Here is a 24,990-nt window from a genome sequence, read left to right on the forward strand (position 1 = left end):
GACAACTTACTGCTTGAAGGACAAGCGGGACCTGTGCACTGGGCCGGACTTTGTGGTCAGCTTCTAGCAGGCTGTCGAGGGGCACACCGAAGAGGCGAGTTTCTGCAGGAAGTCAGAAGAGCAGAAAGTGCAATTTCACTTCCTGGAACGACAGCTGGGCTCCAACCTGCAAGATCTCCTGGGCGACTAGAATCGGACCCCTTTCCCTGTGAAAGGACTGAGCTCTCTAGAGAATGGCTGAACCCAGACTTCCCCACAGCTCTTGAGCAGAGCGTTGGCCTCAGCAATAATGAAAACGTTAGATACCTTACAGAGCCGAAAATCTCGGCTGGACAAAGAGGTATTGAAATGTGCTACTGCTCCAGGGAGTACCGGGCACAATATGTGACAGCAGTCTGGGGTGGAGGGGCTATCTCTGTAGGGGTGGGCTGAGTTCCTAAGAAATGTATTTCCTGGATCTTCCTCAACCATCCTGGCTCGAAGTCTTCTTGGGAAAACTTCTCCTTCCACATCTCCTCTACAACTTCCTTCTTTCTTCCTTCACCACCCACCCTACCTCTGCTACACCCCTCCCTCTGGGCTTTCTTATATAATCATCCTCTTTAGAGAAACAAACAAAAAATTGCAATGTGTAATGTTGACCATGATGCAGTGAGATGAACGCTTTCGTATACTATTGAAGGGCAGTATGTATCAAGAACTTAATTCATAAGTATATTCTAAAATAATCTAAGATGCATTCAAAGTTTAGGCCAGGCATGGTGGCTCATGCCTGTAATCCTAGCACTCTGGGAGGCTGAGGTGGGAGGATCGCTTGAGCTCAGGAGTTCAAGACCAGCCTGAGCAAGAACAAGACCCTGTCTCTACAAAAAAAAAAAAAAAATTAAAAATCAAAGTTATATGTACAGCAATTGTGATTGTGTTTTATAATAGGAAAAATATGGGCATAATAAATGCTCACTGTTAGGAAAATGGTGAAATATATTAGGATATATCCTTAAGGAGGAAAATAGCACAGTGATTAAAAATCATGTTTTCAAAGAATGTTGAATAGTTATGCTAAATGATACTATTATTCCAAATTCACCACTCCCACCCCTTGTATCCACACCCTTTTCCATGTGAATTTGCAATTTTTCCCATTTGAGAGGCAGAGGGTACTTTCTCACCCCTTGCGTTGGGCTCGGCCGTGTGACTAGCTTGGACCCATGGCATGGTAAGCTATGTGTGCAGGCAGAGGCTTAAGATGCATTGTGTGTGGTGGGTTTACCCTCTGTGCCTCTGCCATCAGCATGAGGACATGCTCCAGATGGCCTGCTGGGGCCAGGAGGATGGGAGACCCGTGAGGCCCACCTAGACCCAGCCAACAGCTTGGAGCCAAGCCCAGCCTATTATATCAGCCAAACCACCCCCAGTTTGCCCACAAACATGTGAGCAAGAGAAAGAGTTTGGGGGCTGTTTGTTATGCAGCATTATTGTGGCAATCACTGAATGATGCAATAACTGGGAAATGCCCAAAATTCTATAGTATTAAGTGAAAAAGGATACACACACACACACACACACACACACAGATAATACACTAAAAGTTAACAGTGCTTATATAATATCTGAATTGTATTTTTCCTTTTTGTATTTTACTCCATTTCCCAGATTTCCCACAATGAGCAGGAATTGTTTTCATATGCAGAAAAAAAAGTAGCATAACCAGAAGAAATACAGCAGCATGTCTTGGTGGGAGAGTCCCGCGGTTCCCCGGGTGAGGAAGCTAGGACGTTAGTCACAGGGTTTTCCCGGCCCTGGGATGGCTCACCCGCCGCTTTCCCCTTCCCGGCCTTGCTCCTCTTCAGGTCCAAGCCGAGGACGTCACAGAGCGCCGTCAGCTCTATGAGGGCCAGAGGAGGGACCTTCTTCATATCCTGCAGGGACAAGTCTCCTATCCTCGTCACGCCAAGTCTGCCTTTGTGGATTTGGAACTTCTAGAGAGCGAAGTAAAGCAATTTGTCAAGCCCTGAACGATGAGGAGCTCGGCAGGAGAAGCCACCGAGCGGCTGGCACGTCCGGGTCCGATATGCACCTTGTCCCCCACCCCTTCCGGGCATCTGCGCAGGGGAGCGGAGCGGGTAAGAGCGGGCGCAGGGCTCCGTCCTAGATTCACGTCCAAGCGCCACCTCGTACTAGCCGGCGACACTCTGAGCCTCTGATTCCCCGCCTGGCACCATCACACGGGGACTACCTCGTCAGGTTTTGCGAGACTAAGACAAGCTAATGGGCATAAAGTGTCAGCACAGTGCAAGTGCACAGCCAGGACCCAGGAAGTGGAAGCTGTTCCTACTACCTGCGTTCCCACGAGAGGGCCTGGGGAAGGGAAATCACCCAGGGGCCCCTTATCATCGCTCCTATTCTTGTCCTCCGTCCCTCACCCTCGGCCGCGCCACGCACAGAAATAAACGATGTTCGCCCGCGCCATCTAGAGGCCACGCGCGGGAGCTGCAGGCAGCGCCAGGCATTGCTGCAGCCAAAGGCGGGACCAGCCAGCAAGAGGGACAGATTTGTCCAGTGTTGCCTGGAGGGCTTGACCCGATGACTCCCCAGAGCCACCATTTGAGTGCTCAAAGGGGAGGGAAGCGTGCTTTGGTTGTATTTAATAACGTTATGGTTATAATACAGCCTGGTGCTTGATGCATGGGCTATAGAGTCCCACTTCCTGGGTTCAAATCCCTGACTTAACCTGTGAGTTCCAGCAAATAATTCTACCTGTCTCTGTGTTGATTTTTCTCATCTGCAAAATGGAACTAAAAACAGTATCTACTTCACTGGACTGTTGGGGAGATTAAATCCAATAAGGCATATATTAATAAAGCATAATGCCTGACACATCGTGAGTACTCAGTAATTATTCACAATTACTTTGTTTTAGTTTGTTTACACAGACAATTACTACCAACATAACTGAATGAAATGAAATCGTGTGTGTACAGTACTTGGCATAATGCCTGGTCTGTGGGAAAAGATCAATATGTGATATCATTAGCATTATTAATTACCATCATGATTCATAATTTAATAGAGAAAATCTCCAAGGAAGACAGGATAATGTTGAATACTAATTATCTCTGATGCTTTAGCAATAGAAACTTATTATTCAAAAATTTTATTTGATGTACTATGGTTGGAGAAATGAGGTATAGAGGACATGGGCACTTTTGTACTATTTTTGCAACTTCTTGTGAGTGTAAAATTATTTCAAAATAAAAGTTTATCTTAAAAAATAACGTTCCATTTGAATGAGTGAAAGTACTTTAACATTGGAATAGAGGTCATTGCAGGGAGTGGGCAAACTTCCTAAGCAGTGGAGCGTGGGGGTCAGTTGGAAAAGGCTCTGGGGTCAGGTTCCAGTGGTTTCCAGTCCTGGCCTTGGTGCCAGCTCAGTCACTTCTCCTCACTGAGCTCCATTTCTCTTTTTTCTATCCTAAAGTGGGGGAGCAATAACAGCACCCATCTCCAAGGACAAGGTGAGGAAACAAGTCAGTGCATGGGGAGCCTTGGAGACAATGCCTGGGGCCAGGGCATCCCTCAGCAAAATGGTACCAGGACCATCCAACCACATCACATTGTGGTCAGTGAAGAAACTCTTCCTTTAGTAAGAGCAGGACCGTACTATGCACTCCACGAGACAAGTCAGCATAGTGTTTACCCTATGGGGAGAGGGCTGAGCTGGGGGGGCATGGGGGAGCCGTCGGGGTCAAGGGGAGGAAGTTTCTATATGTTGATTGTTTGTGTGGTAGTTACACAGGTACACACATCAAGCTGTGCACGGTAAATCTCTGCACACTTTACCATGATTTACGGCTTCAATCTGAAAACACGAAGTATCAATGATTACAGCCAAATTTGGAAGGAACTGTGCTGGGACAATTGAACATTTGGGAAAAAAAAGAAAACAATCCTTCTCTCTCTCATACCAGGCACCATCATTAATTTAAAATAAAAGGCTAGATTTAGGTTTCAAACTGACTTCTAAAATAAATACATAAAAAAAGCTAAAAAACACATGTTGATGGACAGTTATCTGTTTGCTGGATGAGAAAGGACTTTCTAAGGATGAAAGCAAAGCAAACAGCATCAGTGAAAACACTGGGAGCACTGCTAGACGGTAAGCCCCCTGCGCCCCAGTCCCGGACACCCAGCAGTCACTCAGTAAATACTGGTGGTATGAATTAAATAAATGAATGATTCAACAACTTTCCCACTCCACGCCTGGCAGCAGGGACGGTGTGAGGAGGGCAGGGCAGGATGTGCTGGTGCTAAGGACCAGGCCTGGCCACCGGCCCTCTGGGCAGCGTCCTCACCGGCAGGGAACCCTTGCCGCAGGCAGGGGTGCCACCCAAGGCTGGCTTGGCCCTCCGCAGGAGTGCTGCAGCTTGTTCCGAGTAGGCAGAGTCCATGTCGAAGGCTTCTTCCTGCCCAGCCTGCTCCTGTGGCCTCCCGGGCTCTGCTGCTGCTGTGGGAAACAAAACAGAGAGGCGCTGAGGACTGGCTGCCAGGAAGCAAGTTCTTAGGTGCAGGACTCAGGCCCTGGGCCCCAAGAAGTGATTTTCCAGGTTCAAGTTCAAAGCCCCAGGATCAAATCATTAGACTTAGGGTTCAGGCCTATTGCCCAGGAAGTGATTTCCTAGCCAAGGCTCATCACCCAGAAAGTGATTTCCTAGCCAAGGCCAACAGCCCAGGAAGTGATTTTCGGGCTAAGGCCCATGGGCCTCATGACAATAGCCCACTTAAGGGCCCAACTTGTCTCCTCAGGGATCCTCCTTTTTCCCCTCCAGCCGGGAAGGCAAGGAGCCAACAGGAAGAGGGAAGTGCTCAGAGCTGTGCATGTTCTCTTCACAAAGCAGCACCCTGTGCAGCCCAGAGGATTCCCAGGGCCCTGGAGAACGAAGGCCCCTTACCTGGAGGAGACTTGGAAGCCCCGCAACTGAGCTGGGTCCATTTCACACCTGAGTCCCCATTCTCTGAAGACACTCCCTACGCAAATTACAGACAGTGCCCCGTGAGTCATGTGGGAAGCAGATGATACCCACACAACCCTGGGAGACAGGAGCCATCCACACCCGCTTCTTCACAGATGGAGCAGCTGAAGCTCAGAGATGCCAAGTTACTTGCCCGAGATCCCACAGCTGCTAACTGGGGAGTGGACACGGGGCCCAGGTCTGTCTGGCCCCAGTGCCTAGAGTTTTAAGCACTGTGTTATGCCACTTTAAATCTATTCCAAGAAAGATGTCAGGCTTCAAGTGTCAGCAGGATATACATCCGACAATAAAAAGGTATTATAATTGTACTGATAATAATTATAGAGAGAGAACCTAAGCTTTCAGGCCCACCCAAGGACACACGGTGGCAACAGGCATATACACAGTGGCATGCACAGCAGGCAAAGACCTACATGCAACACAGGGACATAGTGGCATGCAGGGAGACACACGTGTGCAAGCCCACATGCTCTAAATACACACATACACACGTGCACACATACACATGCACACACCCCAACACAGCCCTGCAGCAGAATCACTTCATGTCTCAGGCTGTGATGGCATTACAGAGATCCCTGTCAGACAGGGCCTGCAACGAGCCCTATGTCACTTACCCCTGAATTAAAGACCCCAAAGATGTCCCTGACATCTCTGATAGGTGCCTTGTGTCGTCTTCGGGCTGAGCGGGTATAGATGTCCAGCCGGCGGCACACAGCGGCCACCTGGGTTTGTGTCAGGGTGGACAGGAGCTCCCGATGATCGCTGTCCAAGTCCAGGCCACCAAGGAGACCCGACAGGCCTGTGTCCTGCAGCCACTGGGATTCAGCTTCCCCTTCTGCCAACAGAGGGAGAAGACCCAGATGAACACACGCAGCTCTGTGTTCAGCCACACACACTGACCAAGGCCCCACACGGAAGCACACGCTCACCCGGGCACAGGAGCTTCCACATATCTGATCGTGAGAGCCATTAACACCAACCAAACTCTTCACGGGGAGAAGATCTAAGCAGGCATTTGAGAACTGGGGGGAAAGTATTAATGGCAGTAGCCAGTATATGGATTTAAACCTATAACATTGCAATTCCTTGGAAACAGAGCCAGCTGAAGAAAGGTATGTAGCAATGAACTCACTTCTCCTCCCAAATCTAGCAGAGACCACAAGGTCGCATGGGTGGGCCCAGCCGTGCAGGCAAGCAGTTGGTGTCCCCTTGGGAAGTCCCCTGTATTCAAGATGTTAGGTATGTTGGAATAGTCCCTCTCTGTGCTTTGCAAGGAAACTGCCATGGTCCTATAGCAAAACCATTAATCCAAACGGTAGGGGCATGTTGAGATGACAGGACCCCAGGACCCATCTCCAGGAGTTCAGGCCCAGGGCCCGAGACTCTGCACTGGGAATGTCCTCCCAGATTACTGTAGTGCAGTGGGGTCTTCAGATCACGCCTGAGAAACACTGGCTCTATTACGGGGGAAATGGACAAGCGCTTGTGGAAGAAGCTGAGCACATGCTCGAGAGGATGAGTGGGGTGTATTCAGCCATACCCCGCACTGGCCAAGTTAGCACACAAGGCACTGATGGTTAAAAAATTTCAAATGAAAAATCTCAAATGCTTTTATGGCAGCCTGGGTCGTGCAAATGAGCCAGACGTGGAAGTATCTCCTCAACGTTTTCCCCACACTTGGGAACCAGAACAAATACCTCTGGGGCAGCCGCCGTGCTGTGGATCCACCCCACCCTGCGCTGGCTGGGGGAGGCGCTGATTCTAGCGTAGGCAGGACTTTTTTTAAAATTTGTACAGGATCCTTTTAATAAGCCAGTGTGTCCTGAACTACAGACATTCATCTGCCACGTTTGTAATTTTTGTCTGTCTCTAATTATCCCTGTAAAATTATTTTACCAAATATTTTTCCCTAATCATGGGCCATATTGTTTACTTAAATGGATCTCTTCTTAAAAGGAAACAACACCCTCATCATAAATAGAGCATCCAACGTCACCTGCCGTGAGTAGAAGTTAATGGGAAAATGAATGTCTTAGCCTTCTTGTCTCCGCGCCACACAGAGGCTCCCTCTGCCCTGCGAGTCTAAAAAAGCTCCCATGTTTATATTGTCCGAAAAGCCTTCTCCCTTATCCTCTCTGACTCCAGTCCCTCTGCTTTGTTTGAAATTAGATTGCTGGCCACGTCATGACGCCAGACAGGCCACACGGGAGACCTCTAGTGCAGGGCTTCTCCTAAAACCACCACTTGTGTCCCCAGGGATTTATGAATATTTACATTCCACACCTGGAGACACTGCACTTGACCACTAGGCCCTTAGGTCTGCGTCTCCCATGTGATCTGTTTTGTCAACTAAGGGCTTTGTCAACCAGAGCCCAGGCCCAGCTGAATTCTACACCAAACCGAGAAGGCTTCCACGTGGAGCCCTTTCACTCCCCAGTTTGCTGAACAAGAACGGCTGGAGGGCGGGGATGCGCTGGGCTCTGCCCTGGGCACTGAGGACACAGCAGTGAAAAGGGCTGACCATGCCTCTGGCCTCGTGGACATTACATTCTAGTGGGGGACACAGGCAAATGCAAAATTAAGTGACACTGGGTAATGTCAGGTAGTGATAATTGCTGTAACGATGTAGAAAGTAGGGCAGGGGCTAAGGGTCATGGGACAGGCAGTGCTATTTTATATGTCACCAGGGAAACTGGTGACATCGGAGCCCAGTCCTGATTGGAGAGAACAAGCCACCTGGATACCAGGAGAAGAGCATTCCAGGCAGAGGGAACAGTGAGGACACAGGACCCGAGGCAGGCATGTGCTTCTATGATACAGGCTCAGCAAGGAGCCCCACAGAGCTGAGTGACAGCCAGCCCAGGGGCAGGAGATGAGGCGGGGGGCCGATTCTGTAAAGCCTGGTGAGCTATAATGTGATGGTTTGACTACATGTCCGCAAATTCTTTGACTCCCACCCTACTGAGAGGTGAAGCCTCATTCCCATCACCTTGAATACGGGCTGCACAGAGAGCCACAGAACGCAGCAGAAGCGATGCTGTCTTTCTTCCAAAGTGGGGTCATAAGCAGTAAGGCAGCTTCTACCTGGCTCTCCCAGGACTCCTGTGCTTGGAACCCAGCCACCATGCCATGAGGAAGCCCAGGTCACATGCAGAGGCCACGTGTATGTATTCCAGACGACAGTCCCAGGGGAGGCCCAGCTGATGATGGTCACATCCACCACCAGACACATGAGTGAGAAGTCCTTTGAGATGACCCCAACTCCAGCCACCATTTGACTGTAACCGTGTCAGGGACCCTGAACGAGAACCGCCTGGCTGAGCCCAGTCAACCCCCAAAACGGTGAGATATGATAATAAGCAATAACAATTGGTTATTGTTCCTTTACACTGCTAAGTTTGGGGTGGTTTATTACACAGTAATAGATAATGGGGGGGATATGATTGTTTATAACTTTGAGGGAAATGGGGAGAGATTTGAGGTTTCCAGCATAGGACTTAGAATCCCCCTAGAACGTCAGCTCCACCAGAGAGACTGTGTTTTGTGTTCACTGCTGCACCCCCAGTGCCTAGACAGTGCCAAGCAAATAATAAGCAGTCAACAAATATGTCCTGCATACCTTAATCTAAGGAGGGACATAATCTCATTTACATTATTGAACGATCATTTCGACGGTGGCACAGAGGACAGGAGGTAGGGAGCGAGAGTGAAGCCCAGCAAAGAGGCTACTGCAACAGTCCAGGCAGCAGAAAAAAAACTCTTTCATGTTCTGGTTCATGTCTGGATCCGCTCACATTTTCCAGCCTGGATTGAGGCCCTCCCAGCCACCCTGCAGGCCCCAGCAGGGTCCCTCACCCTCTGGGAGGTGGCCGTCACTGCTGTCCTCCTCTCTCAGCTCATCCCTCTGTTGGATCCGCTCCACCTCCACCCAAAAGCCATCCATGGACAAGCTCTCCGCAGACGACAGCGGGGAGCAGCCGGCAGGGCGTGGTCGCAGGGGACTCTTCTGGGGAAGCTGATTCATTCGGCCCAAGGAGGGGCCAGAGCTGTAGCAAGCAGAGAGGGTGCAGGGAAGTCAGGCAAAGCTCTGTTCATGATGGCATCTGTCCCAAGGCTTTGAGGTTTTCCATGAATCAGCCTGGGGCCTCTGGGAGCCGGGCAGGCTTCCCGAGCAAGTTTTTCAGGGGTGACAGACACATGGCTAGTGTCAGCAAATCGACCGGTTACCCATCACCCCTTCAGGGTCCTTGGGAACCAGCGATGCTGCAGAGGACAGAGCAGGGCCAGACTGCGTTGCTCATCTCGGCCTTCTCGGGCAAGGACAATCTTGGATGTACATGGTGGAGTCTACAATCGTAAGAGAGAATTAAACCCCAGAACAGGTGGGGAAATGACAGGACAGCACTTCACTAATCTCACTGAATTTTTACCTGAAATGTCTTTTATCTCCTTCCCCGGCTCCACCCCACTTCTCTGTGAATCTGACAGCTACAGCCCTGGTTTTCCCAATTGTAACATAGTATCGACTTGTCCCCTCCCCTCCCCCAGCTAGATCTGAACAGAGCAAGAACTGGACCATGGATTTGCTTCTCCATCACGAACCGCATCTGATCCCCTCAAGGTGTTGGGCCAAGGGCTTGAGGGGGTTGGTGTCAGGTGCGAGAACTGGGAAGCCATGTGGAGATGGTGGGGCTGGAGTGGCCCGTCTTCCAAGAGAAGCAGAGGGGACTCTCTGCAGCCTCGGAGAGATGGCAGGGATGGCAGCCTTATTTTCCAGGTCCCAGGTGCAGCCTCTCATGTCCCAGGCTATGTGGTTTACACCTGGGGCTCAGACTCCTGCACCCTTCCCTTTAACCCCCTCTTTTCCCAAGCTACACTGAATGAATTTCCACTCCACGCAATCAAATAATCCCAGAATAATACTGCAAGAAACATTCTAGTATTTGTTACCTTGCACCTTGGTGCACAGATAAAGAGAGTGCCAAAAGTAGAACTGCGGAATCAAAGCGTTTGTGAAATGTTGACACTTCTTGCCAAATTGTCTTTGAAGAAGGATCGTTGTATTGGATGTGTGTTTGTTTGTTTGTGTTGGCTTTACTCTTGCTGCCTGCCTGTCCTCCCTCCTATGGGATCCCAAGTCCTGGAGTCCCAGAAGCTGTAATTTGCCCTGAGCCTGAGACCCCACCCACTGATGGCCCCCTAAGTTCTGGAGGTGTGGTTCAGGACCCGGGGCCAGCTTCAGGGGTATGTGACCTGGGCAGTCACACAGAGCCCCGTGTTTAGAAGGGGCCCGAGCTTGCTTTAGTGCTCTGCTGTCACCAGTTGAAATTCTTGATAATTTCGAATAAGTAGCCCCCTGTTCTTTTTGCACATAGCCTGTCCTGCTGGTACTCCACCCACGGACCCTGCCTCATGCCTTCCTTCCGAGTGTCCTGCCCACACACGGAGCTCAACGCCGAGCCATTAAGTAGCCTGTGTCATCCTGAAACATATGCAAATGTGGTAAAGCAAAGAATCCTCCAGCCTGCTAGTGCCCGAAGGAGGGGACAGGGGACACTCTCCTGGCAACAGCCATTTTCACTGAGCAGAAGCTTCGCTGGAGACCAAGTCCCAGCTAATTATAAAATTGGCTGTTCCGCTCTATTTATGCTTTTTGAGAAAATGGCTTGTCAGTGCCTCCTGGGAATCTGTTTGGTGCCCCATGCTGGGGCACAGCTCTGTTTCTCCGGTTGCTTTGCTATTCGCTTGGAAATTACCAGCATCTGTGTGTTTTTGTGACAATTTGAAAATTGCGGCGACTAAACCCAAACAAAAGTCATCAACTCTGTCACCACTTGATAGCTAAGCAGCGAGGGGGGAACAATCACTTCTTTGGAACGACATTCTGAGGAGGTCAGAGAGGGGCCCGGGAAAGAACAGAAATGAAATAAAACACCCGCAGTTCTAAAGGTGTAATTGTTCCAGCAACACATTCTGCAGGGCGGCCACGAGTCTTCCTCTTAGGAAGACAACAACGGGTGTTCAGCACATCCACAAAATTTGTTCTGAGACTCACAAACACAGCCGATTTTTCAGTTTGTTTTGTTTCCAGTGCGTTGTTGATGTACGGTGCATGCAGCAAAGTGCACAATCCTAAGTGTACAGCACAGTCGTCTCCAGTTGTAATTTGGTTTTTTTTTTTGAGAAGGAGTCTCACTCTGTTGCATGGGCTAGGGTGCCGTGGCATCAGCCCAGCTCACAGCAACCTCAAACTCCTGGGCTTAAGCAATCCTCCTGCCTCAGCCTCCCGAGTAGCTGGACTACAGGCGTGCGCCACCATGCCCAGCTAATTTTTTTTCTATATATATAATTTTAGCTGTCCAGGTCATTTCTTTCTATTTTTAGTAGAGATGGGGGTCTCGCTATTGCTCAGGCTGGTCTCGAACTCCTGACCTCGAGTGATCCACCCACCTCGGCCTCCCAGAGTGATAGAATTACAGGCGTGAGCCACTGCACCTGGCCTGTAATTTGGTTTTTAAACATTTACTGAGCACTGACCACACCTCCAACAGCAGACACATCCAAGCATCAGTTTGCTATTCACATCAACCCCCATGTGGGGGTGCTATTGTCCTCAAATTACAGATAAAGAAACTCAGCAGGGTTAGGGCACCCACCCAGACTTGTCCAGTTGGCAAGTAGCAGAAAGGATTTGAACCCGGTTGCAAGCGCCAGCACCAGGGCTCTTAACCGCTGTGCCGCTAGATGACTTGGGGAGGCCCCAGGTGTAAATGAAGTGACCTGAACACACGGTCTTCCCTACCGTAGACCCTGCACCCCTCTTGGAGTTCCCTGTCTCATCAGGTGGCACCGTCAAGCACTCCAAGAGCCACTTCTGACACCACATCCCGTTAACGACTAATAAATTCCTCCCTTCATACGACTTGTATCCACTGCTTCGTCTGTTCCCATGGCCACCACCCTGGTCCAAGCCAGCGGCACCTCTCCCCCTGCCCACAACCTCATCACCAGCTTCCTGCGTTTCTTCTAGCTATCTCTGGTTTGGAAAGATCCTCCAGGCTCACAAAGTTGGCCTATCAGTCTCCTCTTAGAATCCTCAGTGTGTCCCAGGACCATGGGGGTAAAATCCAAACGCCCTATGATGGCTTTGGGCCCCGACCTGCCTGCACTTCTAGCCTCGTTTCCAATCCCTCCTTCTTCCCTCTGCCTGGAATGTCCTTCCCTTGTCTGCCAACTGCCCTTCAGGTCCCAGCCTCAAGGTCACTTCCTCAAACACGCCTTTTCTGATCCCCAACCCGGATCGGGTCTCTGCTTTTGGTTTTGCATAATTCTCATTCATTTATTTATAGAAATAAATGGCGGGATCTGGGTCCCCTCCCCTTGAATCTGAATGGCCTGTGACTGCTTCAACCGACAGAACACGGCAAAAGTCACGTTATGAGACTTCTGAGTCTGGCGGTAAAGACGGAGCAGATGCCGCCAGGCCCCTCGCTGTCTGCTTGCTCCTCTCGGAGCCTGGTTGCTACGTTGAGAAGCCCAGGCCAAGTGCAAGGTCACGAACGCCGGTGCTTCAGTCAACAGCTGGAGCTGAACCTAACGCTTGAGTCATTTCAGCAGAGCGTCAGACATGAGAGTGGAGAAGCTTCCAGATGATTCCCGTCCCCAGCATGAATCACCTCCCACCGTTCAGTCTTCCCAGCGGAGGCCCCAGACATCATGGAGTAAAGACCGGTCCCAATTCCTGACCCACGGAACCCCCGAGCAGAATAAAATGGTGGTTATTATATGCCGCTAAGCAATGGATAACCAGATCCGTAAGTTCAGAAGTCAAGAACTTTGGCTCTAGCGTCAGACGGCCTGAATTTGAACCCCAGGTTTGTTTATTAGTGAAGTCACCCTGGGGAACTCCCAGACCTGGCTGAACCTCAACTTCCCCATCTTCATATGAAGCTACCAGAAACTTCACATGGCAGGGTAGGGTAGTTCGAGAGCCAATTCATTCGGCGAATATTTATTCAGCCCCTACTGTGGCCAGTTCCTAGAAAGGTGCTTGGAACAGGAAGTTCTCAATAAATGTCAGTTTGATAAATGTTACTATGTGCTGCTTCTGGACTCTTCCCACCTGAGATTCAGACAGGACAACTGACTCACCAAGACTGCCCAGCTGGTGAGTGGCCTCTAGTTCCTGTCCTGCAGAGAGCGCGGCCAGAGGCCTGTGAGCCCAGCCTGTGGAGGAAAGACGTCCCCCAGCGAGTCAGGTGGCCGAAGCCCTCATGGCTGCTTGGAGCTTCCTGAATGCGAAGCCTTTCTCTCCACACTCACGAGCTTTCCCTCCACGTGGCCTGGGGAAGGAGGCAGCGCTCTGGAAGTCCTCTGCCCCAGTCCAAGCTGCCCCCACTCACACTCTGTGTGACTGTGGACACATCCCTTTTCCTCTCTGGGCCTCAGTTTCCATAACTGTAAAATGGGAAGACAGTGGTAGAGATGGGGGCTTCGCAAAATGATCTTGGTGAGACCCTTGCCCAAGAGGTCACAGCAGGCACCAAGGATCAGATGACAGTGGGGCAAAGTCCTCAGCCGGAGGGCAGGGCTGCAGATACCATGCAAGGCTGAGAGCCGGCAGCCAGCTCAGAGAAGCCAAAGCCAGCATGAGGGAGGGACCGAGAATGCGGAACTTCGGGATGAGCCGGTAGAGGCGTGGCTGGGCCTCCTCTGGGGCAGCCAGCCAGGGCCAGCTCAGCCGGCCTGGGAGGGTGCCAGGAGCTTCCCCCAAAAGTGGCAACAGAGCTCTGGGGCAGCCCTCGCGTCCTGTCAGAGTGCCTGCCCTTGCCCTCCGATGAAATACTGAGCCCAGGGCAGTGGCTCCGTGAAGACACTCCAGAGATCAGCAAGCTGAGCTCAGTCCGGACTCCTCACAGTCTTGGTGAGATGTTTCACCTCTCTGGGCCTCAGTTTTGCCCGCAAGGTCAGGGCTAATCAGACTCCTCTGACGGTGAGGACCGGAAGAATTGTCAGTGAGATGGCTGGCAAAATATTGGGCTTATACGAGGTGCCCAAGAAACGGGAACGATCATAATCTACTAATAATAACAATAATAATTAGAATTAGCAGCATCCTCATCATTCTCATCATAAATACGAGAGGCTGGAGTGAGTGAAGGAAAAGGCTCTAGTCACAAGCTCATGGTGACAAGTGACCCCAGCACAGGCGCCGGAGTGAGCTGGCGTTGAGTATCATAACCAACAGGCATGAACGTTTGCCATGTGCCAGGCACTGCTCTGAACGCTACACTGAGGTTCCTCAACCTCGGCACTGACAGCATTTCAGGCAGGTGACTCTTTGCTGTGGGAGCTGTCCTGTCATTGTAGCATGTTTAGGAGCACCCCTGGCCTCCACCCCCTAGAAGCCAAAAGCATCCCTCTCGGTCATGACAACCAAAAATGTCTCCAGACATTGCCAAATGTTCCCTGGGAACGATATTGCCCTGGTTGAGAACCACTGCTTTGCATGGATTAATTCATTGACTCCTCACAACTTCCTATTATTATTATCCCATTTTATAGATGAGAAAACAGAGGCACAGAAAGATAAAAGAACTTGTCCAAGGTTACCTGATTAGTAAACGGCAGGACTGGGCTTTGAACCCAGAAGTCTGGCTCTGCAGCCCATGTTCTCAACCACTATGCAATAAGCCCCTTGGACAACTATTTTTCCTCAAAGTCACCCCTGCGACTTTTCGTTTCTTTCACTGGCTGAATGCAGCGTATGGTTGGAGAAGGAACACCAGCAGCCTGGATGTGGCCCCAGCTCTGTCTCTTATCTGCTGAGGTTCCTCTCCCTGTCAGGTGAGCCACAGGGCTGCTTGACTCTTCTGAAGACATCCTTGTCTCGTAATTATAGCTGGATAATGATGCGTTGTAGCATGATGGATTGAGACGGACCCAATGGAGCCACAGGCAGTCCCTGCTGGGGCGATGCCAAGCTCTACTTTGCTAAGTGGGGAGTCCAGGGGAAGGTGAGAAGCTGGGGGCGAAGAGGAAGTAGGGAGCAACGGGGGTGAGTTGGTTGCCAGAGGTGGCCGCCACAGGGGAGTGGCCGTGTGGGGTGTCATACTCCTTTGCTCTCAGCAAGCCCAAGCATGCAATGAGCCGTGCAGTGAGGCTGGACCTCCCACACCTCTATCACCACCATGAGAAGAGCCATCCCTGGTAGCTGCAGCCTGGGTCCCAGCATGGACACGTGTGGCACAGACCAGAGCCCGACAGGCAGGGAGGAGGAAGTCCAGCCAGCCCTATGGCTTGACATGGAGCCACCCGGCAGAGCCCAGGCCAGACCAGCTAACCCCCAGCCAAGCTTCAGACGCGTGAACATGGATACGTGACTTGCTTTAATAAATGGTGGCTGCTGAGTGTGGGATCATTTGTCACACAGCGCTAGCTGACTGAGACAGTTTGTGCACTATCGAATAACCCCAACAGCTCTGCCAGAGGAGCAGTGAGCCCACTCTCTTCTGCTCACACACATTCCCAGATATCAGGTGCACACGCCTGGTGCACACACTCCATGTCCCACCCTATCTCCAAACCCCAAATAAAGTGACACATCCAGTTCTGAGTCAGAAATCGGGCCTCTTAGAGCAGAGGTTGAAAGGCAGTTGCAGGGCACGGCCAGGGAACGTGTGGGTCCAAACTCTCCCGTGAGCGTGTACACAGCCATGCGTGCCGAGGCAGGCTTATGAAAAGGGTCCCTCCTCTGCTGCTTCCGGACTTGTCAGGAGGTCTGGATTCTCCATACCCACCCGTGTACTCACATATAACTTAGTATATGACCATGATGTGAACGGTGCCGCTTTGGATATAACACCCTTATGAAGAGTACGACCTGAACCTCAGTACCCAGCAACACTGACATCTATGAAGCAATCCCTCTGGGGACAGAGTAGGGGCAGGCAGGAATGAGACATTATAAAAGGCAAATCTTACATTTACATTTTGGAGTATCATCTTCACTGAGCTCCTAAAACCCCTGTCAAGGCTACAACTTTCCCGTGAAAACAACGTAGGCTCATTGTAGCCAGTGTGCCCCTTCTTTGAATTATTAAACGATGCTCTCCGTATCTCTTTCACATATTAATTTTGTTAGAGCTGATCTCCGGGTTGTGGAACTTAAAAGCATAGCTATATTGGTTACAGACAAGAATAAAAACACTCTGCAGTATAATCAATATAATTTAGCTTCCTGAGGCTGGGCTGGGAGGCAGGGAAGGGCATAGCTGTGAGTGCTGCCTTCAGCCGTCCAAGGTGGGCAAGAACCAGAGAAACAGGAGACACGCTGGAGCCGCATCCTAGGCATGGAGAGCAGGCCCAGGGACCAGTGGTTCTGCACCTGGGATCCCCAGGCAGCTTGGCCAGGCCCCAGTGCCCAGGCAATGCCCCAGACCAATGACACCAAAACCGCTGGGATGGGTGTTTGGAGCTGTTTGGAGCTGTCTGGCTGATTCCATTGCACAGCCAGGGTGGAGAAGCCCTGCCAGGAACGTCGTCATGCTGCTGGGGTTGGGAGAATTGCACTGGTTTCAAGAGTGGGATGGGGACAGACGGATTGCATCAAAATTCTCACATAGCACCGCGGGGAGGAGCAGCCTGCATTTTTGAGATGGCTGGGGGAGATTAAGGTGCTGCCCGTGACCTCTCTTCTGAGAAGACAAATATTCCCAACCAGAAGATCAGGATCTACCGAGCTCCACTTGAAATAGCAAACTGGGTTTTAAGACTTTTTTTTTTGGAGACAAGGTCTCACTCTGTAGCCCAGCTAGAGTACAGTGGCGTCATCATAGCTCACTGCAGCCTCAAACTCCTGGGCTCAAGCGATCCTCCTGCCCCAACATCTTGAGTACCTGGGACTAGAGGTGCACACCATGATGCCCGGCTAATTTTTTCTATTTTTTTTTTTTTTTTTTGTGTAGAGACAGGGTCTTGCTCGGGCTGGTCTCAAACTCCTGACCTCAAGTAATCCACCTGCCTCGGCCTCCCAGAGTGCTAGGATTACAGGTGTGAGCCACCCCACCTGGCCTGGATTTTAACACTTTTTAAATAGCTTGTCATCGTTTGAAAACAAGAGGTTTTAGATTAAGAAATCCTCTAGTTCCAATTTCTCTGGGAGAAAATAATCAGTGGAAATGATAATCCTGGGTCTCTGTCTCTAAGTGACAACACCTGGCTGAAGCCAGCTGGTGGCTGCCCCTTAAAATGGGCTTCCAGGCTATGGTGCAGCCCTGTGGTGCCTGCCAGATAAACCCTGAAAGTTTCGAACTGATCCTTCCTTTGAGCAAAGTCATACTTGCTTGTCCTCTCCTGAGTCACTCAATCAGATTGTCACCTTATGTGCTGGGCAACCTATGGAACTGTGCCGGCCACTGTGGTGGCCACCAGCCACCTAAGCACTTTAAATGTGGTTAGTGTGAGTGGAGGAACTGAATTTCAAATTTTATTTAATTTTAATTAATTTAAATTTAAAGCTGGTTACTTGTTTCAGTTACTAGAAAACATCTAAATATGTTTAGAACAACTTGGGTATGCAAATCTACTTTTCCAAGTGTAAACGTTATGAAACCTAAATACACATGGAGGATTTCTGATAAAAATTTAAATGAAAAATACACACTGGAGTTTGAAGACTTGGTATTTAAAAACATAAAATTTCTTATTAATAATGTTTTATATTGATTATATGTTAAATAAAATGTTATGATTAAAGCTTTTAAATAGGTTCAGTGGCCTCCGTTCCACCCGGGTCCTTGCCACACCCTGACAGGTTACGCTTGGCTGCATTGCTCCCCGAGGGTACACAGCTGACCCTTGCGGGCACTGGAGTTTACAGCACCTGGTCTGTCACTCATTCTTAACTGTTTTGGGGCGGATAGGGGAGAGCTGAGAGCTTTAAAAATCTTGTAAATATTGTGGACCCTCCCTCTAGAAAACTGCACACACTCATACATGCATAACATTTAGCAAATAATTTTAGCCTTCTTGGAACTCTGAAGGTCCATCCTTGAACCCCAGATGAAGAACCCCTGGTTTAAAGCCTTCAGAAAAGACCAGATGGAAGAGCGCCTAGCTGGCTGCCATGGTGGCTGGCCTAGGGGTGAGGAATGGCCTCATTAACCCTTTCTTTGCTGCATGGATCTTCACAGAGGGGTTTTCATCTCCTACTCTTCCATTGGGCTCTCAAGGGCTTCAGAGCCATATTGTCACCCCAAGGTCAGGTGTCCAGGCCCTGGGGTTGGAAACAGGCTCAGAACTTGAAACCAGACTCCCATTTCATCGCTCCTCTGTCCCACTCTCTGCTCCAGCCAGTGTGAGCTACTTAAACTTCCCGGAGGCACTAGGCTCCGTCTTGCCTTGGAGCTTTGCCCAGATGGCAGCTACTGCCAGAAACACCCTTCTCCTTCCCATCCTTGGGCTGCTCAGTGCCTACTTGGGGACTCAGCTCAAGCATCACCTCCTCCAGGAAGCCTTCCCTGCAGCCCTCCTAAAGGCCTTGGGTTCATCAATGTTCTAGAACTTATCGCCCTCCATAGTAATTGCCTGTTTACTTTCTCCTTTAGACTGGGATCTCTTTGAGGCCAGAAACATTCTTATTTATCATTCTATGAGCATAGTTCCCCAAACAGAGCAGATAGCGGTAAATGTTTGAGGGATAAATGAGTGGGTGATCTAACCCAGTGGTCCTCAAAGTGTGGGCCCCAGACCTGTGGTATCAGCCTCACCTGGGAACCTGTTAGGAATGCAAATCCTCAGACCTCGCCGAGCACTACTGAGCTAGAAAGTCTAGGGGTGGGGTGCGGTGATCTGGGTTTGAACAAGCCCTCCAGGTGCCTCTCATGCACTGATCTAACCCCCAAGTTGGAGGGAGGGAGGAGGACAGGGATGGATCCTTAGGGGAGGAGGCAGCTGACTAAAGTTTGGAAAATCAATATGGCAGAGTGGTGCGGTGAGCCACTCCACCACCACCACCAGTCAAAGGAGCCAGTGTCCTCATCCCTGAATCTGCAAACGCGTAGGTTACATAGCAAAGATGGGATGAAGGTCACATATGGAATTACAGTTACTAATCAGCTAGCCTCGAAGTGGGGCAGATGATTCTGGATTGTCTGGTGGGCCCAGTGTGATCACAAAGATCCTTAAATGGAGGAGAGGGCAGCAGAAGAGTGAAAACCAGAGGGAGGGTGGCACGAGAAGGACTCGACCGGCCACTGCTGGCTTTGAAGATGCAGGGGGACCACGACCTAAGGAGGACAGGCAGGTCTAGAAGCTGAAACATGGCTTCTCCCCTAGAGCCTCCAGAAAGGAACACACCCCTGCCAGCAACTCGAGTTGAGCCCATAAGACCCATTTTGGACTTCTGACTTCCAGAACTCTACGACAATAAATACGTATTTTTAAAACCACTATATTTGTGGCAATTTTTTTATAGCAGCCGTAAAAACGATTTAATACAGTGGCTAAGGACTGAGGTCCTGGAGTCAGACTGTCTGGGTCTGTCCTCTTGATGTGTGGTCTGCAAAATCAGGGTGATGATGGTAACAGTATACACAAGGCTGTGAGGATGAAATCAAGTACTGCCCGTAAAACATTTGACCCATAGTAAGCGCTCCAAAAATATTTCAATGCAGAACTGTATTCCAACCAATGAGCAGCCTACAATCCACTTAAGATGGGGCCACAGCCCCGAGGGACAGAGCAGTGACCAGAGTGGGATGGGGCTGGGGAGAGAAGGCTTCCTGCGGGAGGGGGTGTTGGAACTCAGTTTTAAAGGAACAGTCAGTGAGAGTCAGGGAGGGAATTCGATATGGAAAGCTCAGGGGAAGGGGAGCAGGTCATAGGCTGCTAAGTGCAAAGGAATTTCCCGGGTGAGTAGGAGCCTGCACTAGGGAAGAAATAAAGGGTGGGGGGACCATCTCTCCAAGCAAATTAAAATCCAGAAGCCATAAGGATGATTGATTGAGCCCAGGAATTCAACGCTGCATGAACTATGATTGTGCCACTGGGTGACAGAATGAGACCCCATCTCAAAAAACAAACAAATAAATCCCAATGCCGTAACTGAAGAAACCTGAGGTTTGATTACATCAAAAATTAAAATCTTTGTATAACAAAACACCATAAAAAAGTCAGAGGACAGTGATCAGCTGAGAGGAAACATTTGCAACAAATGATAAAGTGTCGCTATCTAGTCTATATAAAGTGTTCCTAGAAATCAATAAGAAAAAAAATCCAAGAAAGCCCAATAGAAAAGTTGACAGCAGATATCAATAAACAAGCCACTGAAGATAAACTGCAAATGCCCTACAGGAAAAGATGTTGAACCTCACAAGTCATTAGGGAAATGCAAAATAAAACGATGAAATACTTTTCAGCCATCAGATTGGCAAGCACCGAAAAGATTGCTCATACCCAGGCCTGGCAGGTGTCAAGAGAAAGGGCTTCGCACGCCGTATGAGCATCTGCTGTCCACTCCGGTGGAGTCGGTGACAGCTGACCGTAGAGTGGGTGACAGCTGACAGGAGGGGAGTTGGGGAGGCGGCTTTCACGCTGCAGACAGGATGAGAAGCCCAGGGCGGCAGCCCATCCCCTCCGTGTGAATCAGAGCCTTCTCCTCTGCTTCACTGCGAGGCAAGAGAGGAAACAGGGAGTCCTGTCAGAAGGGACCTGCCCTCTTAGACAAAAAGGGTATGAATAAAAGAAAAAGAAAGAATAAAAAAAGAAGGAAACTGCCCTTTGCTGGTTTGTAGCAGGTGCCAGGGAGCGCCCCCTGCTGGACAGCCCCGCAAGGGCTTTTGCTGCAGAAGTGGCCAGAAGCACCCAGCCGCAGCCTGGTCCTCAGGGACTGAGACTCGGGAGTCCCTGTGTGTGTGACACCGGCCACTATCAGAATGGCACTGCTTCTGCAAACGGAGGAACCAGCTCTGAGAGGTGAGGGAAATTTCCCAGGGATGAGTGGAGGATTTAGGACTCAAATGCAAATCTTTCTCCCACTGCAGGGAGTCAGGAGCCCTGAATTCACTGGTCACATGAACACAAGCCTGTGTTATTTCAGGCCGGCTCCAAGAAGTTTCCCTTCGACCAGTGATGTCGGACATGAATGGTGCACCTCCTACACAGCGGACACTGTGCTCAGCCTTTCACATTCATTTCATTTTATTCTCACGACGGGGCTATGAGGCAGGTACTGCTGTTCACAACCATTTTACAGAAAGGGAAACTGGGGCTCAGAGAGGTTAAGTAACTTCCCCGGAGGCCCACAGCTGGTAAGTGGTGAAGCCCGGCTTCACGATTCCGGCTGTCACTGTCCTTCTACTGAGGACACATTTAGACTGTGTGGGGGTGACTCATCCAGTGCTTGGGCGCACATATGGGGCAGGTGCCTAGAGGTTTAAAGGTACATGATATCTGGGGAGACTGGTTGACATTGACTTCAGTGGCAGAGACTTGAGCTATACATGAGCAGAATATGAGTTAAGGTGGACTTTTTAAAGGTGGTGGCTTCCGCAAACTACCTGTGTGCAATCAGCCAAATCACTTTACCCATTATGGATTATGGGAACCTGACTATTGCCCTAGACTCAAAATGGGCCTTCCTGCCTCTCTGATCTACCTTTGAAACTGCCAGACACTGAGCACGGGCAACGATGCTCAACCTCATTAACAATAACAATTTTTAAAGGATGAATTAAAACGAGATACAATTTGATTTGATTAGCCAAGACTACAAAGAACAATAATGTCTGGTCGAGAACATCAAGAAAACCAGAAAACAAGCTCACGTCCACTTGGCGGGTCTGTACATGATATAAACTTTCTGGAAAAGCACCTCCCAAAAGATGTTTCAAAAATTCAACTGTATGTACCTTTGGACTCAACGATTCCTATTCTGAAAATTGATCATAAGAATAAATACAGCCAAGATCTATATGGCCAAGAACATGGCAGTATAGTTTGTAACAGCAACCAAAAGAGAAGAAGAAAAAACCTAAAATTCCATCAACAGGAGGCCAGTTAACAAAAGCACTGTTGAGTCATAACATGACGTATCACGCAGCCTTTAAGGAAGATAGGGTAGAGCTCTGGGTATTTCCAGGAAAAAGATATTATAAAGTGGGAAAGATCAACAGATTGCATAAACGAATTCATGGGTATAGGTACAAGTACGTACAAGAATTTAAATCATATATATGTGTTTTACATACACATGTATGTAAATATGCATTTATAAAGTGCAAAAGCCTATGCTCACAATGACTATTCTCGTGGGCTGGAGGTGGTGGGGCAGGTGGATTCCACTTGATATTTTTTTATTATTTACAGCAATTATGAATTAATAGAAAACATATTTCTATTGGGGAGTGAGGATGAGGGGAGTCCCGACAGAGTCATCTTGCTCAGAGTAGGTCCTGCCAAGGCCAACATCGTATGGTTTTAAGATACATTCCACATCAACCTTGAACTCTGCATCCCGTTCACGTTATGGGAAGTACTGTTTGACGGCCACACGGACCCGACTCACCCCCACTCAGACCTTTCCAATCAGCATTTAGGGCATCATTTCATGGTGGACCAGTCCTATGTCTTCCCTCTGGACCAGGCTGTGGACATCCCAAGGGCTGGGAGAACATCTCATTCATCCTCACACCCTCACCCTTCGTGGGACTTCACGCAGAGGCAGTGAGCACTTCATGCGTTGAGCTGGCGTTCCGTGAGCACCTACGGTGTGCCAGCCCTGCCCTGGTGCCGCAGACAGGCAGCGAACAGAACAGACCCGAGCCCTATATTCTGCAGGCTGCTGTCCCTTTGGAATTAGTTGAACAAATAAATGACTCATGAGTAGTGACCAGTGAGATGAACAGACTCAGAGGGTTGGGAGACCTGACCTAGTGACTCCATGAACTAACACATGAGAGCACTGGCCTGGAGCAGACAGACCAGCTCTGTTCCCAGGAAGTGGTTTTCACATTTTTTTTTTTTTTTTTGCAGTGGCATCTCTTCTCAATAAACAATAGAGATAACAATGACATTATTATGAGCCCATTTTATACGTCCAATTTAAAGCCTTTCATACAATTGATATAATTTTGATTGACAAAACGTATTTGGGGTATAACACACTTGAGTATATGTGATTTTTTTTTACTAGTTTCTTAATACATAACAAATAGAATAAAAATTAAATTCAAATAAAGTGTTTGCAGAACCCTGGTTAAAAAAATCACTGTCCTGGAAGTAAGAGTGTTGTTTTTGTTTGTTTTGTTTTAAACTCTCTTAAGTATTATTCATTTGTTAATTCAATGAATAAGAATAGAGCATATTCAGTGGGGCAGGTGATCGTACAGTGAATTCAATATTAATAGCCTCGAGGACCACAAGGAACCCAGAGATTAAGGGAGGGTGAAGGTGGGGCCGGGGGAACAGCCATCGTAGAGGGACAGGTAGGTAGACAGCTGGTAGGTAGGTAGGTAGGTAGGTAGATAGCAGATGGGGGCGGGGAGAGAGAGAGAGAGGTATGATAGGCTGAATAATGCCCCCAAAGATGTCCACATCTTAATCCCCGGAACTTGTGAATATACGTATGTTGTCTTACAAGGTAAAAGGGACTTTGTAATTGTGATTAAGCTAAGGATCTTGCAATGGGAAGATGATTCTGGATTAGTCAGTGGGCCCAATGTAATCACAAGGGTTGTTATATTTATAAGGGAAGAGGGAAGCCTGGGCAACATAGCGAGACCTCATCTCTACAAAAACTAAAAAAAAAATCAGCCAGGCATGGTGGCACATGCCTGTAGTCCCAGCTGCTCGGGAGGCTGAGGCAGGAGCCCAGGAGTTCAGGATTGCAGCAAGCAGCTATGACGATACCACCGCACTCTGCACTCCAAGCCCAGGCAACAGAGCAAGACCCTGTCTCAAAAAAGGAAAAAAAAGAGAGAGAGAGAGAAAGAAAAGAAAGAAAGAAAGAAAGAAAGAAAGAAAGAAAGAAAGAAAGAAAGAAAGAAAGAAAGAAAGAAAGAAAGAAAGAAAGAAAGAAAGAAAGAAAGAAAGAAAGAAAGAAAGAGGGAGGCAGGAGAGACAGAGAAGGAGACGTGGTGACAGCAGGGGAGGTCAGAGAGAGACTGGAAGGGGTCACATTACTGGCTTTGAAGACGCAAGAGGACCACAAGCCAAAGAACTCGAGCAGCCGCTAGAAGCTGGGAAGGGCAAGGAAAGAGGGTGTAATATGTTGTAATCATGGCGGGGGAAATAACTTTTTAAAATTCCAGTCTGGCTGTCAGTGGCAAGCTGAGCAGGAAGGAAGGGTGACCAGTTCTTCTTGACCGAGGCAACCACAGAGCCGCACTGATCCAAAACTCCTGCATCCCAAGCCCCGGATGAGACAGCTGGGTTCCTAATCCCCTCTGCACCCAGAGGACGGGGCAATGGCGCACATTTGTGGTCACTCACATCTCTAGGAATCAGAAAAATCAGCGACCTTGCGGGAGGCCGGCAACAAGAACCTGGTGCTGTGTCCCAGGAAGGGCCTGGGTTTGGAGTCCCATGGACCACGGCTGGCAGCCACCTCCACCACTTGGGCCAGTTACTTGAGTCTCTGAACTTCTGTTTCCTCATCGTACTGTGGGAGGAAGATTCTTGCCTCCCCGGGTGTTGTGAAGATTGAGATGGCGCATGCCCCCAGCACACAGTAGGTCCAGCCTCCCTCCCCCTCCTGTTGACGCCTGTACCTGCAGCCCAGGTGGGCCCAGCACTGGGCACAGTGCCCCCGGGCGATGCGGGCCCTCGGGATCCGGGGACACGGTGAGGCCAGGGGTGCCCGGGCCAGCTGCTCCATCTGGGCAGCGAGGAGAAGGGCAGGCTCAGCCATGGGCTGGCACTGGCGGCTCCCAGCCAGCTGCGGTGCTGCCGCTGTGGG

The 24,990-nt window shown here is 49.6% G+C and overlaps 1 protein-coding gene across 1 annotated transcript in view; it reads right to left on the bottom strand.

Moving 5' to 3' along the window:
* The window catches only part of ARHGAP40 (Rho GTPase activating protein 40), a 35,940-nt gene extending 10,950 nt beyond the window's left edge, over nucleotides 1-24,990 (bottom strand). Inside the window, exons 1-7 of the mRNA XM_045528585.1 lie at nucleotides 24,803-24,990; nucleotides 8,889-9,079; nucleotides 5,648-5,868; nucleotides 4,950-5,025; nucleotides 4,353-4,504; nucleotides 1,814-1,979; nucleotides 11-102 (exon numbers count right to left, since the gene is read on the bottom strand). Of these exons, the coding sequence (XP_045384541.1) occupies nucleotides 11-102; nucleotides 1,814-1,979; nucleotides 4,353-4,504; nucleotides 4,950-5,025; nucleotides 5,648-5,868; nucleotides 8,889-9,079; nucleotides 24,803-24,942 (1,038 nt within the window). The 5' untranslated portion in view covers nucleotides 24,943-24,990. The remainder of the gene's footprint in view (nucleotides 1-10; nucleotides 103-1,813; nucleotides 1,980-4,352; nucleotides 4,505-4,949; nucleotides 5,026-5,647; nucleotides 5,869-8,888; nucleotides 9,080-24,802) is intronic.

This window comes from Lemur catta, chromosome 17 (assembly GCF_020740605.2).
Source record: "Lemur catta isolate mLemCat1 chromosome 17, mLemCat1.pri, whole genome shotgun sequence".
NCBI classification, from domain to species: Eukaryota; Metazoa; Chordata; class Mammalia; order Primates; family Lemuridae; genus Lemur; species Lemur catta.